This window comes from Brassica oleracea, chromosome C4 (assembly GCF_000695525.1).
Source record: "Brassica oleracea var. oleracea cultivar TO1000 chromosome C4, BOL, whole genome shotgun sequence".
In the NCBI taxonomy this organism is placed as follows: Eukaryota; Viridiplantae; Streptophyta; class Magnoliopsida; order Brassicales; family Brassicaceae; genus Brassica; species Brassica oleracea.
In genome coordinates, this window is record NC_027751.1 from 50,369,782 (window position 1) to 50,385,077 (window position 15,296).

General features: G+C 34.6%; 3 protein-coding genes and 1 pseudogene across 5 annotated transcripts; 1 reads left to right on the forward strand and 3 right to left on the reverse strand.

Annotated features, from left to right (window-relative positions):
* The first annotated feature begins 2,758 nt into the window (after nt 1–2,758).
* On the forward strand, nt 2,759–3,546 carry LOC106339162 (nuclear transcription factor Y subunit B-1). The gene is given in 6 exon segments (XM_013777963.1): nt 2,759–2,778; nt 2,780–2,820; nt 2,823–2,876; nt 2,879–2,945; nt 3,319–3,388; nt 3,391–3,546. Coding segments are annotated over 6 exon segments (408 nt in total).
* Nucleotides 3,547–4,902: 1,356 nt separating this feature from the next.
* On the reverse strand, nt 4,903–5,301 carry LOC106340802 (salt stress-induced hydrophobic peptide ESI3). Its single transcript, XM_013779640.1, has 2 exons — nt 5,193–5,301; nt 4,903–5,105 (listed from the first exon to the last, which is right to left on the reverse strand). Exons 1-2 carry the CDS (start codon nt 5,271–5,273, stop codon nt 5,022–5,024), a joined length of 165 nt encoding a protein of 54 aa, XP_013635094.1. The 5' UTR covers nt 5,274–5,301; the 3' UTR covers nt 4,903–5,021.
* Nucleotides 5,302–7,078: 1,777 nt separating this feature from the next.
* On the reverse strand, nt 7,079–9,422 carry LOC106341317 (annotated as a pseudogene).
* A 1,309-nt stretch (nt 9,423–10,731) lies between these two features.
* LOC106340213 (probable E3 ubiquitin-protein ligase BAH1-like) lies at nt 10,732–12,913 on the reverse strand. Of its 3 annotated transcripts, none has more exons than XM_013779092.1 (7): nt 12,695–12,913; nt 12,396–12,615; nt 11,878–12,122; nt 11,547–11,798; nt 11,313–11,450; nt 11,153–11,211; nt 10,732–10,996 (listed from the first exon to the last, which is right to left on the reverse strand). In XM_013779092.1, exons 2-7 carry the CDS (start codon nt 12,595–12,597, stop codon nt 10,891–10,893), a joined length of 1,002 nt encoding a protein of 333 aa, XP_013634546.1. In that variant the 5' UTR covers nt 12,598–12,615; nt 12,695–12,913; the 3' UTR covers nt 10,732–10,890. The 3 variants fall into 3 exon arrangements, with proteins under 3 accessions (XP_013634546.1, XP_013634545.1, XP_013634547.1); XM_013779091.1 differs by having other exon boundaries at nt 12,396–12,621; XM_013779093.1 differs by having other exon boundaries at nt 12,396–12,597; nt 12,695–12,912.
* Between the last annotated feature and the right edge of the window lie 2,383 nt (nt 12,914–15,296).

Genomic DNA, 15,296 nt, shown 5'->3' on the forward strand with positions numbered 1-15,296 from the left:
ATCTAAGACTAAAAAGAGTTATATAATAGTGTACATACAAAATATTATATAAACAAATTCACAAATTATATAATTTTAAACAAGTGCCCTTCTTCGATATAATGACTTTGTAAGAGAATAATGTACGCCAATTCTAAAATACTAATTCACAAATTTTGTTTATAATCCAAAGAAGAACCCGCGCTTTCGAAGCGCTGGTCAAAATCTAGTTGAAATTATAAATGAAACATCAACATGGAGAGGGGAAAAATCACCAATATGGCTTGGCCATACAATATATCTCTATATAAACCGATTTCATAGAAGAGACTTCAAATTCTTATTGTCCTCAAGATTTATATCATAAACTTAATTATTTTCTAGAAGAATGAAAACAAATAAATCGTTATTTTTTTTTTTGAACAAAAAATCGTTATTTAAACTTCGAATAAGAAACAGCCAGACGTCTTATCGAATTTGTCCAACTTAAGAGCATAATTAGATTAATCGTTGGTATTTTCATATTACATGGACTTGGTTTCTACTAATTAACAAAGAGGCAAAAATAACGTTTTAGTCTCAAAGCACACCGTGGTGTCTATTGAGTTAGGTGTACCATTTTTTGTTACACGCGCATGGTGCAAAAGGAGCGGTTAGTCTGCTTAAGTAAAGCCGTAACAATTTAAAATTTTACCAGGACATTCGGACGACATTTTGCTTCCCCTTTCTACCTTTGCAGTGTTGTGATATATTTGATATGCTCATCTTTAGGAATCCGAGTCCAATTTGTAGAGTCGGTGTAGTCGGTGAACGCTTGCAAATTCAAAGTCGAAAACCTTGACTAACGGGTTTGAAATACACCCCTTCGACATTTATAAAACTATGGATAAGCTTTGACAAGTTATACCGTTTTTCTTGAAATTTTTATAGTCGATATTCAAGCTTTGACAACGATAAAAGTAGACCATCATCAGTACCAGTAGAACCATATATCATAATGGATGGAGAGTAACGGTTCCTGATGCTTATCTGGATTAATGTTTTTACAAGTAATTTTACTTTTGAATAATTTCCTCATATTGACAATTAGATCAGAATTCAAAAGCGTAGAGAATACCAATGTAAGGACAATTATTAGATACCATTTTTCTTCCCTTTTTGTTTCTGTATATACTAGTGACAATGTTTGCTAGCTATGCTTGTTTTCCATAATCTGAGTCTTAATATACCATAGCTGTTGTTTTAATCAATTTTTTGTTATTTAATTTGTTTCGCTACTACGTAGAATATCCGAGATTTTAAAAATATTTGTGATCCGAACTTCTGTTTTGATCAATATTTTTATTATTTAATTTAGGTCTGGACATTCGGGATCCCAATCGAATTTCGGTTTTATCCAATTGAGTTTTGGTTTTCGGATTTATCAAAATCAGCCCCATTCGGATTATATGAAAGTTTGGTTCGGGACCGGTTCAGGTTCTATCGGATTCGGGTCGGGGTTAGTAAATCTTCAAAAAACCGGTACAACCCAATATACTTTCGGGTTCGGGTCCCAATCGGTTTTTCGGTTAAAAGTACCTGATTTTTACCTATTTTATAACCAAAACATGAGTAAAATCGGTTCTTCAGTTTTAAAATACCTGATTTGTACTTATTTTGTAACCAAAACTTAAGTAAAATCGATTCAAAAATAAGGAACATCAACCGTGATCATTCAAAATCAAACGAAAAGTAAACATATTTACTGATAAAAAAAACCAAATAAATAAAAACATAAAACGAAAACCAAGTTCTCATGAAATGAAAAACATTGTTTAACGAAAATAAAATCTAAATCTAAATACTTCAAGATTCTACGGCCATCTTCGACCACCAACCTTCATGTAATAGAACCACCAACCTTCATGTAACAGATAAGTATTTTAGATGTTCAATATTTCTTAGTGTATTCTGGATACATATTAAAAATTGAGATCATGTTTGGTACAAGATCTTTTCAAAGTTTTGAATGTTTCGGGTTCTATCGGATATCCATTTAGATTCGGGTTCGGTTCAGATAATATCCATAACCCGAAATACCACAAAACAAGATACATTCAGTATTTATGTCGGGTTCGGATCGGTTCGGATTCATTTTTATCGGATCGGATTCGGTTCAGGTTTTCGGATTCGGTTTATTAGCCCAACCCTAATTTAATTGTTTCATTGTTATGTCGTATAAAACAACAAAATTTTTAATATTTATTTTTTAGTGAATTACCATAATTTTACAGTATTCACACATTAAACAAAATTAGAGATGTGTGATTCGGATAAAACATATTAGATCACAGATTCTTTTGATAATGGATACGATCAGCAAAGTTAAGAAAAAAAACTCTATCAACAAAAACAACAAGAAAAACTAACTATATAAGATGTTAATCGTTTACATATCTTTACAAACTCAATATATATTATTTTCTGCGTATTTTTAAGAGAAACAAAAAAAATCGTATCCATTTTCGTTATTTTTCCTCAATTGACGTTAAATAATTGTTTAACTTTTTTATACTACAAATTACTGTACACAATAAAAATCCCACGTGATCGAATTGCTTGTGTTAATTCCACATTATTAAGTGTGTTTTTTTTTTTTTTTGTAATGAAATATACATGAACCATTGGAAGTGTGTAATGATAATTTTCACTTCAAGAAACCAAACTTCTTCCTAATAAAGCCCTAAAGGTCTACTAGGGTTTCTTTCCACTATCCCAAGGGCCCCTCTCTGCAAAGTAAATGGCGGATCCGCCTTCGAGTCTCGGCAGGCGGAGAAAGCGGCGGCTGGGTTAAGGAGCAGGACAATACCTTCCAATAGCTAATATAAGCAGGATCATGAAGAGGGCGTTGCCTCCCCAACGGAAATCGGTAAAGAAGACGCTAAAGACACTGTCCAGGAATGCGTCTCTGAGTTCATCACCAGCGAGTATGTTTCTTTCTTTCTTCTCCTTTGAATCTTTCTTATAAACGCACATCAAAGTTTTGAATTTGGATTCTCTGATTGGTTTTAGGTTAGAAAGTCTTCAACTTTGTCTGAATTTTGGGATTTATTACCATCTTAGGTGGATAAGGAAGATAGAATCTTTCGAATCTGTTTTGTTTTATTTTAAGACATAAAAGAGTATGGTTTTTTATCACGACATCGTTTGTCATGGTCTAGATAAAGCTTTGGCTTTAGCTCCATTTTTGCTATCTGAAGTTTTTTTTTAAATGCACAAACTCTGTGCTTTCGACTCTTTTGCTGGTCTTGTGTTTGATAAGTGGATGTTATATGTTTTTTTTTTTTTTGTGATAATCAGGGCGAGTGATAAGTGCCAGAAAGAGAAGAGGAAAACTGTGAATGGTGAGGATTTGTTGTGGGTAGTGACAAAACATTAGGATTTGAGGATTACCTTCCTGGAACCCTTGAAGCTGCATTCACTTCTTCACCTCACCTTTTTCAAAGCTTTTATAACTCAAATACATTAGTAGTTGTTGTTGGTACTCGACATGACAGAGAACTGATTGGGTCTTTTCAGTTGTGTTAGTTTGAACTTCGGTTATTTATTTCCAGTTTAGTTGGTTGTAATCGGTTCATGTTAGATATGATAACACACTATTTGAAAGAAGGAAGAAAGTTTTGTCATCAAAGCTTCTTTATGAATTTTAAAAACTCGAATGGTAACAGACTTTTTTCTCATCACTTTGATCTCCACTGTTACAATTGTCCATATGCATCATTATGTATTAGAAACAATGGTGCATAAATTACATTCAAGGCAGTTGATTTGTTTTTAAATATACTGAAGAATATTATCCAAAATCAATTGAGTAATTAAAAGCTTAAATAACGGCAAAACATTTTTTTCTCCTTAAATTCTCTTAGGGAAGTCCTCTTTGCATGCCTCAACCACAAGTGTATCATCCTTCATCTTCAATCTCCAAATCTTGGACTCCTCCTCGACAAGCTAAACCTGAGAAGAAACTTGTTGCGACTGAACTCTGTGGGAACATGATTTCATTCTTCATATTCTCTTCAGGAGGGGAAAGATCAATGGCCTCAAAAAGTTTTACATCTTCTTGTTTGATTTTGAAGGGAGAAGCAAGGTAAACACACAAAAAAATAATGGGTTTTGAAGAGATCTGGATCAAAATCTATCACGAAGTCATTGTATTCAGGATATACAGGTAAGAATACGACATCATCAGCATCATCTGGTTTGAGGTTACCTTCGACTCGGTATGCTTCGAAAGAAAATATGTTTATACAAAACTTAGCAAGTATATCCTCGGGTGATGAAGGAGAAGCTAACTTATTGTTACAGCAGGAGAAAGACGGAGATAAAGAGAAATACAAACCCCAAATGCTGCAAAGAGAAGTAGAAGATACAAGTCGAGACTTGAGAACACGAGAAAGTGAAACGTGTAATAATGAGATGTTTTGGTATTGAGTGAGTTGCAAGGAATCGGGGGCATTAGACTAGTGAGTCAGTGTTTCTTGTAGGGGATAAGTCAAAAGTTGCAGGCGGTGATTTGTTACAAATATTTTATCTAAGGAAAATGACAAATTTTTTGTTATTGAAGTTTAAAATTACGATATATAAGTTGCTATAAAAAGTAATAACATCTTTAAATTATTGATAAGGATTTCAAGTTGGCCTGGAATTAAATCTTTTCACATTCTCTTGTTACTTCAGTTGTTAGCAAATTTTTGCTATGTACACTGCCACTACTTGTACATTTTGTACATTATAGGGAATTAGAGCATACAATTGGCTATTATATGATTAAATCAAATCGAGAAATGTTAAGAATAAGATTTGCTAGACCAATCCGAAGCTCATAACAGTAGATACATTGCAGATCTTATAAGAAAAAGCCATAACAAAAAAAAAAGAGAGAGAAGGAAAACAATAGAATTTATTATTTAGGGAGAAGGCAAGAGGTTTTATTACAAGAGTGATGAGAAACCGCAAAGGCTAACTCATATGAAAACTGTACACGAAGATAATTCATTTGGTGATCATACCACAAGAACGTAGATAGCATAAATGATCCCAGGGATGTAACCCAACACAGTCAACAGCAAACATATCCAGAACTCTACCTACATTCATTAGATCATTTAGTAATTAATTACGAGAAACAAGATAGTAATTAAACTAATGAGTGCAATTAGAATATTACTGCTTACCCCACAACCATATCGGAGGAAAACGCCGACGGGAGGGAGAAGAATCGCTAGAATCACTTCCAGGAAAGTCTCTGAGCCCATTTGTTTTTTGGATTCTTGAAGAAGAAAAGGAGAGAGAAGGGTTGATTAGGAAGAAGTGAAGGTCAGTAAATAAAGAGATGGTTATTTGACACGTGTGGTTCTTGCAGTGTATCATGTACCACGTGTGATGTTTTGGAGATGCACCCATAACAATGTGGCCTAAATATGTGTTGCGACCTTTTCCAGTTGAAACTAAAAGACGGAACACGTCAAAGTATCTGCTTACTTCATAGCTGCTTTCACTACTTAGACGGGATCTTAAAGATAACATTTATTATTTTCAATGTCAAAAATAAGAGGAGATTATTTATTTATTTGACCTAGAAGAGGTATTAATTTTTTATAAGTATGAATGGTAGCTTCTTATGCTTAACTCCAGTCTGTTAATTATTATCGGTTCACTATGTAAATAAGGTATTGATTATACTGTATGTAAAATTATATTCTAGTCGCTTCAAAGAGAACCGTTAATTTGGAATGTTCTTGAGAGTGAGCCAAACATGAACCGAGCAGAAAAATGGTTTCCAAAGAACTCCAAGGTGGGACAAACTGTAACATCCCGAGTTGTGGTATATGGAAAGGGTTAAGAGAATTGATTTGGCTACCTATGTCACCAAAGTTGACTTACCTTTTCCGGAGTATATCCTGAAATAACTGTAAAGTTAAGCGTGCTTGAGCTGGAGTAGTGGAAGGATGGGTGACCTATCGGGAAGTGATTCGCAATAGCGTGCGAGTGAGGCCAAAGCACGGGGAAAGGTCGGGTGGTGATTGTAGGGTCAGTAAACAATGATTCCAAGCCTTGAAAAATTAACGGACCGACCGTCAGACGGAATGGGGCCCACGGGCCGAGAGAGCGGGCGTGGATGGCCCATTAGCCGTGGGCGGGTCGGGGCGTTATAAGTGGTATCAGAGCTGGTTAGTCATCTCGGTTCTGACCCGAGAGGCGTCTTGAGACCTGTCGTGGGGTGCAACGAGGACGTTGCGTTCTTTGAGAGGGGGTGAATTGTAACATCCCGAGTTGTGGTATATGGAAAGACTTAAGAGAATTGATTTGGCTATCTATGTCACCAAAGTTGACTTACCTTTTCCGGAGCACATCCTGAAAGAACTCTAGAGTTAAGCGTGCTTGAGCTGGAGTAGTGGAAGGATGGGTGACCTATCGGGAAGTGATTCGCAATAGCGTGCGAGTGAGACCAAAGCACGGGGAAAGGTCGGGTGGTGATTGCAGGGTCAGTAAACAATGATTCCAAGCCTTGGAAAATTAACGGATCGACCGTCAGACGGGATGGGGCCCACAGGCCGAGAGAGCGGGCGTGGGTGGCCCATTAGCTGTGGGCGGGTCGGGGCGTTATACAAACATTAGACAGTCGGACATGCCATAACCTTTGTTGGATCACTCAATTCCGAGTTGGTTCATCATGTTTTCACTTCAATAACTTTGTCATAATAACAAAAATTTCCAAATTTTCTTTGTCTGGCATGAAAACATGCAACAGCAACAAAATTTTAAAACATGTATTATAATCTGATTGTAACATAGTGAACATTATACGTTAAAGATTTTCTAGAGTAGATTTACATAAATTACATTGACCTACTAAGAATATAACACAGAAAATGAATATGAAATTTCTATAGCTTTCTCCTAGTTAACTCGTGGGAGAATAAGAAATATGAAAGAAGGAAGAATCTGCTCAAGAAAACTAATTAATGCTAAGCCCATACATATATCCACAAATAGTTATGCTTAAATCAAATTAAAAAGCTTATAAAAAATGGTGGAAATTGAGATGTTTTTTTTTTCTTCAACTCACCACTAAACCCATTTTGCCAAATCCAGTGTCTTGCATCATCTCCACGAACTCACTGTAGTCTATTCTTCCATCCTGACCAAAAACCAACACACACATTCAATTATGGAACCATTTAAACAACAACGGTGGTTCTAAGTGATTACTGAAAGCAAGACCAAATCTTTTACTTACATTATCTTTATCAACTTCACTTAAAATGTCGTCAAGATGAACATCCGCTAAGCCGAATTGCCTGCAAGCTTGCTGGAGCTCGTCTCTAGTTATATAACCACTTCCATCTTGATCAAATTAAGAGAAAGCAGTGAACATATGGTCTTCTTTCTCTATTTTGTTTAATTGCACCATCGCTGCTATAAACTCTCCATAGTCTATAGTACCACTATTATCTATATCCGCCTGAAAATGTATTCTCCATATTATTTGATAGTTTTGTACATCATATAGTCTAAGGCGAGTAGAGCTTACTGCTTGCATTAGTCATAATATTTCTGAATCTTTAAGGTTAGCGCCAACTCTATCTAAACCTTTCTTGAGTTCTTCTGGAGTGATGTGTCCACTATTGTCTGCATCTATCATCTTAAACATTTCTTTCAATCCCGCTATCTCCTCCTCTGACAAACTTTCTGCTATCACCTGATCAATATAAACATCACAAGAAGTCACGTCAAGCAAGGTTGGCTCTGAGATTTTGAAGCCTTAAAACAATTTAGTAAGAATTTAGGCAAAACAAATTCTGACAATTTGGAGGCTTATATTCATATATATTATATCAAAAAAAATTTGGGGGTCAAAAGCTAATGTTTCAGTTGGTTATACCAAAATCGGCTCTGACGTCAAGATAAACTGGTAAAAATATTAAGTCCTGGCATATAGAAATGTTCTCAGTTGTTCACCTTGACAGCAATTTTATTGAGCTTGTTCATGGCTGAAAACTGTGTCAAACGAGTGAGGACAGCAGAATCAATAGGTTTATCAAGAGCCACACCATCCACTCTGGCCCAAGGATGACCTGCAACATAATTATCATTACAGTATTTGTAAGTATCTATGTGCTAATTAACAAGGATAGGTTTTAGACAAGATCGGATGAAACATTTGTCTTAGCCCCCAACTTTCATTCGTTTCTTAGGGTCTCTGATCAGCATCCTACGGACCAAATCTTTTGCGCTTTCTGATACACTAGGCCATGGTTCTGATACAAAGTCAAGGCCACCTTTCAAAACTTGCTCAAAGATGCCTTGTTCCATTTCTGACATATCATAACAGTTCAATCAGTATATAGTACCATTTGAAAATACTTCAAGCATGAATCACAAACTCTCTTACCATCCCAAAACGGAGGGACACCACTTAGTAAGATGTATATAATAACCCCAGCACTCCAAACATCACATTCATGACTAATAAAAACGCTTCTTATTCAAAACTTCTGGAGCCACATAATAAGGGCTCCCAACTACATCAGTGAATGTTTCTCCTGTTATGACAAAGAATCAGACACATGAGATTTAGATACTAAACCTAAAGGAAGGATATTAGGCATTAGGCATTAGGCATAGACCTGGTTTAAAGAAGACAGAGAGACCAAAATCAAAAGTTTTGAGATCACGATGCATCACACCTAGTGAGTGACAAGCTTCGATAACACCAACAATGGCCCTTGCAAGCTCAGCAGCTTTTCTCTCTGTGTAGTGACCTCTCTGTCTAATCCTGTCGAAGAGCTCTCCACCTGCACAAATCTCCATCACGACATGAACTGCTACTGCGTCTTCATACGCGCCAACGATCTGAATCACGTTAGGGTGTCCAGACAAGTGATGCATTATCTGAATCTCTCTTCTAACGTCTTCAACGTCCTCAGGGGTCGTCAGTTTCCTCTTGGCGATCGTTTTGCAAGCGAGTTCTTGACCTGACTTCTTGTCCACGCAAAAGAAACGTGGTCCCGAATTGTCCTTGACCTAACTTCCTTCCCACGCTATAGATTTCCTTGAGATTCTCTGTTTTTCTCCCGAGCACTGAGTCTATCTGTAGACCCGCGCTCTCCATGCGTTTCATGTGCGCCTCTTTCTTCGGCTTCACGTCACTATTTGGTGCTTCTTTGCTGGCCATTTTCACCGGAGGAGGTGGTGTTCTAGGAGTTTGTACCGCCGGTGGAGCTGGATCCAAGGCGGAAGAAGCGTCGTTGTCTGCCGCCGTTAACGCTCTTCTTCTTGCTGCTTTCGTCCTGGCTGCTCTTAAGGCTCTCGTCTGGTTTATTGTTCCGTCAAACAGCGGCACTAACGGACTGAAGGAATCCATTAGGGTTCAGATTCGGACCAGAGCATGTGTTTCCCATTCAAAATGTTTTTTTTTTGCCTAATTTAAAAAATTAGTTTTGATGTTCCTTCTTGTCTCTGTTTCTCTATGTTTCATGCCGACAACGAAAACATAAACCACTAAACAGGGCCATTAACTCGACACAGCTCGAAGAAACGTGATATGTCCACATGAACTGTGTTGATCCTATAGATTCTTGTGAAAAATCTTGAATTTTTTTTTTTTGGTAATCAAAAAAAAAGAAAAAAAAAAATGGGGGGGGGGGGAATGACGATGAAGAAAAAGCTATGGATGACAATCGGGGATTTAAGACAAATATGAAGGTTCTTTTGTAATTATACAGGTTTTACTTTCTGCAACATTAGTTTGGACCTTTTTATAACAGAAGCTTCAGTTTTATCTCTCTTGTATTAGTTAGCAGCCCCTCTTTGATATGATTCCTCTTGCCGTTTAACGCCTTGATTGGTATAGACCATTAGCATTAGCAGTAGCAGTATGCTATATAACCAATATGCTGGAACTGTATGATTTTACTAAATTGTTTAATAAGATGATTGATATAGCAGCATGAGTATATTATTTAAAATTATTATAAAAATTAGTATATAATATATATAATATATTTATTTTTAATTAATATATTTCTAGTATATATAAATATAAATATATTAACATATAAAATTAAAAATATATAAAATTTATTTATTTTATTTAATAATTAAAAATATGTTTATATCGAAAATATTATTTTAAAATAAATTTTATAATTAAAATATCTATTTTTAAAAATAGTATTTCACATTTAATTAAAATATAATTTATATAATTTAATTTATTTTAAATGTGAAACATTATTTTTAAAAAAAATATTTTTATTGCAAATTAATTTTAGAAATCAAATTTCTATTTTCTGGATATAAATATAATTTTATGATATTATTAAATAAATTACATGAATTAATTATATATTTTTCTTAATTTTATAAATTATAAATTCAAATGCTCTTCTAAAAGTTTCATATGAGAACATTGGCCAGAGAGCATTTGAAAAGCATTAGCATTTAGTAGGTGCTTCTCTAAATGTTTTTCTAAAATTTATTGATTGGATAATATAGAACATAATGATAATGATAATGCTCTACCAACCAAGTCCTAAGTTTGGTTCGTTTTTTTTTCCTAATCTTTTCTTATTTACAGCACTTAAACTCGAAATTTGGTACAAATGTCAAAAGTAAACTCCAAAAAACTCAACTTATATGTAAAAGTTATTCATGTTTGGTTAATTTATTAGGCATAAATTATCATAAAGTATCTAATAACATCATAAAAAAATCAAATACAACTTCATTTAAATCTTATCAAAGGAAAAAAAAAACTTCAAACTATAATTAACGTCTTTAGAAGAATAATTTTCTTAGCTCTTTTTCTCATCACCATTTTTTATAATTAACTTTTGAATATGTTATGATTATTGTGGAAGTAAACAACTAGAAACCAATCATTTGCATCGTCTGCTCGTTCCAAAACATCTTCGACTGCTTCACCATCTCAGACCGTTCCCCCATCATCCTCTCCTTCCAATACTCTTTGCTTCTACAAAAATATTATGTACAGAGAACACAAATTTGTCAATACTCATATTAATTAATAGAAACTAATACTGTCTTTACAAAAAAAAAAAAAAAAAAAAAATACTGTCATTTGTTTAGTTACTGGTTTGGTGCTATCTAAATTAGAGATTTGTCTCACCGTATCTTTAACAGAAGGTGGAGCTCGATCATGTGAACCGCTTCCGCATAAACTCCAACCTGCATACCACATGTAACAATCAATTTCTAAGTATAGATAATGGAAACAAAAGCTTGAGAGAAGAAAATGTTTAATGTTGGAAGAATATATATTAACAAACCTCTCTGCATATAGGACATTTGGAACATTGTGGTGCTGCCTTAACGCCTTGGAAAATCATTACAGAAGCAGACGAGCATGCACACGCTTTACAAAATATGTGACCGCACTTCAAAGCATAGGGATTGAAAACCGTTTCCTGCCAAATCAGTCCACAAAAATATATTTATGATTCAGCTCAAAGTGAGAAAATGATTCAAACATGTAAAACTATTAGTATTATTTTCTTTGTTACCAGACATATTGCGCAAACTAGATCAAACTCAAGCTCTATTGAGTTAGGCAGCATGAGTTTCATCACTGGTTGATCTTCGTTTATATTTTCACATGAGACGCGGCCAAAAGAGTTCTTGAAGTTTCCAACTTTGTCAAGACCAGAGTTGAGATAAAAGGCTCCAAGTTCTATAAGCCAGGGTGAGTGCAAGAGCTCTATGCGCTCTGCTCGCATTTTCAACTTAAAATTCTTCCCATTCTCTGAGCCATGCACCTGAAAAATCATTTTAAACCTGTTTCACGATCATGTCTTTTTTCTAAAATACATTTTTCATTTATGCAATAATGGTAACCTTGTCATATTTCTTTAGGATTTTACGGATGGCGATAGCATTCATTGTTATGTATTGAATCAAGATATGACCCTCATGGATTAAAGCTTGTTTTTCGTCCGTGAAGCATCGGCGTAGACGCATCATGTATCTTTGCATCCCAGTGGCTACATGAAGATGGAGAAGATGCCTGACTCTTGACTTGAAGCATCCTGCTATGTCGTAAGCTTCCTTCATCAGTTCCTCAAAGAACATCTGATCACACCCTGAATTGGAACATATCACCTTTTACATTAACCATGCACCCAAATAATTATAGGAAAAAAACACTCGACACTAAGACTAGATAAGAGTGGAAACAACCCATCATAAACCTTGATCTATATTAATATGCAATATATTTTAAAATATTTAAATCATACACTTCCATTTCCATTATCGTAGAGTATTCTAACAGACTAGATATGAGTGAAAACAACCCATTATAAATTGTTTTTTTTTACGACAAGAGAGGGCAAAGAGAGAGAAGTTATACATACAAGGACAAGATTGGTATTGGCATGAATCAGACAAAGAGGTAGCCGATGAGATGATGTGTTCATCATCAGATCTTGTGGAGTTACATGTCTTGCATTTCTTTAGTACTTTCTTGAGTTTCTTATATTCAACATAACGATATTTTTCTAGGAACCACTCCTCTTCTCCATGTAGATATTCCGTGAACGTCTCTCCAAACTTCATCTTCTCAATACAAATTAACTATTGCTTAAAAGGATTAAGAAAAAAATCGTCACGGGAAAAGGAGATCTAGATATTTCGAAGCCAGTTAATTAATTACCTTTTGTCACGATAAAAGAAGAGATATTTTCGGGTGATTAATTACAACACCAGAGTCATGAAAAGATCGAGAGGCTAGCTGGCTGAGGAAGAAAAAAGCTCTTCCGATTAAAGTCACTTTGAAATTCATTGCCATTGGACTTCCTATTATTAGGGTCTTTTTACGCTTTTTCAATGTTATTTTTAGGGTTTTGTTATACGACAAATCTAAAAGCAAAGTTGCTCTGGTTACCACATCAATAGTTTCGTTTTAAACGGCATGCCAATTACGTGTGAGAAAATGGAGTGATCTAGATTGGAGGAGGAAAGAGAAAGACATAAATGGGAGGTCGAATAAGAACGTGACACGGTCACATAAGGGTTTTTAACACTTATAAAAATCCTAAAACAGACACTGGTTCTTGCTCTTTTATCCTTTATCCTTTTTCATTTTTTTTTTTTTTTCTTTTTTTCTTTAGAACCTGCCTTAAGAGACACCAATAGAGGTTGTTTTAATGCTCTGAGCCTCTAACGAATTGGATGTGCACAATATTGTCCAATTTGTTTACTCGGTGTTAACGGATCCAAACATGATATTTTACTGAGGACATATAACTTTAAGATTAATTAATTTCCTATTAATATCGAGTCTCTGAAATTTATTTGAGTTAATAAATCTTCTTGTTATTTCTTAAAGTATTAAAGGAGAGATCAATTCCATTGATATTTCCCAGTTTCATTTGTATCCAACCGTTTTATATCACATATTCAAACATTAGTGATATATTTTGGTTTTAAATGGTGACAATAAAATTTTATTTATTTCAAACATTCTTGGCTAAATAGTTATAATTATTAAGAAATAAATATATTTTAATCATTTTATTCATTGAAGTAAATATGTAAAAATAACATAATTTATGAAAAGGGGGAGTATAGTGTATTTATTGTGAAGAAACGTTGTTTTTAATACCATACTGGTGGCTAGTCGACACATTAGAATTCTCAAAAACAAAACTTAATGATGTCAAATATTCAATTTTGTCCCACTACAGACTAAAGTTTTGCTATTGTTAGTTGATGAAGTCCAAGCATGCGTTTCTCAAGAACAAAAGTTAATTTTGTCAAATATTCAATTTTGTCGCACTAAAGTTTTGCCACTTGATGAAGTTTAAGAATGCCTTTCTACTGTGAACCCACGTACTGGTATACTTAACATGATATAAAGAAAATTCAACAAGAGTATGAATGAAGTTTCAAGGAAAGCAATATTCCATGTCTTTTCACTTTGCTGTAACAACATGTCTTTCTATATAAAACTGTAAAAGTATTGAGGCTATGAGATGTTTGGAAGAATCATGAAGCCTCCACTTTACTTTTATTTATGTTAAACGAACCTTTTCTTTAAACAATGGCCTTTGGTATTGGAAGTTCCACTAATAACAAAATAAATAGATAGATAAACAAAATTGGGCTTTTCTTTATTCCCCTGCAATCACATGGATGCCAACATGAGCGGGTTTCGGACTTTGGAATCATGGGAGGCTAAAAGATCATATTTAATACTAAGTTTCAATGATGACATTACATTTTGACGAAAACATTATGGCATGTATATTGTATTATGTCGATAATGTATTCAGCGCCATGTGGGATAAAATTATAACTATAAGAAAGTTAAATAATTAATAAGAACATACAGTATTATTTAATGTATTTATGAAAAAAAATTTAAGTATTCAAAATTATATTGTTGAAAACTAAAGTTATTGTAACTTAGGAAGACGGAAATTACATACTCGTGAGTCTCAACAAATTAAAGAACTAAAATAATATAGAAAATATAAGTATTCTTTATAGAAAAGTTTGTGTTTTATATTCTATAGTACTTATATTAGATATGCTGTTACATACTACTCGGACTCTCGTCCTCATAGCATGGCAGTTTGCTATTAACAATATTTGGAGAAATCAAACCTTCAAATCATTTATAACTCCATCTCCTCTCCTACTCTTAGTGATAGGTTGGTCCGAAATCAAATCCAGTCACTTCGTTTGAAGCTAAGTTGAATTACTTGACAAAGTTGGATCTCTATGTTTGGTCAGGTTCCACGCAGGTGTATTTTTTTTTCCAATTTTTCATGGGTGTTTCCACGTTTTAGATAAAGCAATTTAACAAAACGAAAAACGATTGTATATCTATGCCTTCTCTTGTTCTTCTTTTTTTTCTGAAACACTATATATGCCTTCTCTTCTTTTTTTTGTTTAGTGGTACAAATTTTAAGTAGTTTTCACTAGTTCTGCAGTTCAAAAAAAAGTTTCACTAGTTCTATTTAGGCTACTTCTCCCAAAAACAAACTTATAAAACATTGCAAAATCAGGAGGCCGTCCGGACGAAGTAGTCCAAGTGGCAGGACGGGCCTGTGGTGACAACCACTATCCGGGTTCGATTCCTCCCATGCGGAAACTACTCTGCTTCTTCTGGACACCAAAGCGGTACTGGGTTCGATCCAGCCTAGGTAAAGCTCTCCCGGGTGAGGTGGACCGCTGCCTGACCGGGCCCAGGAGACTGACCCGCGAAGCGGAGAACCCCTGGATTATCAAAAAAAAAAAAAAAAAAAAAA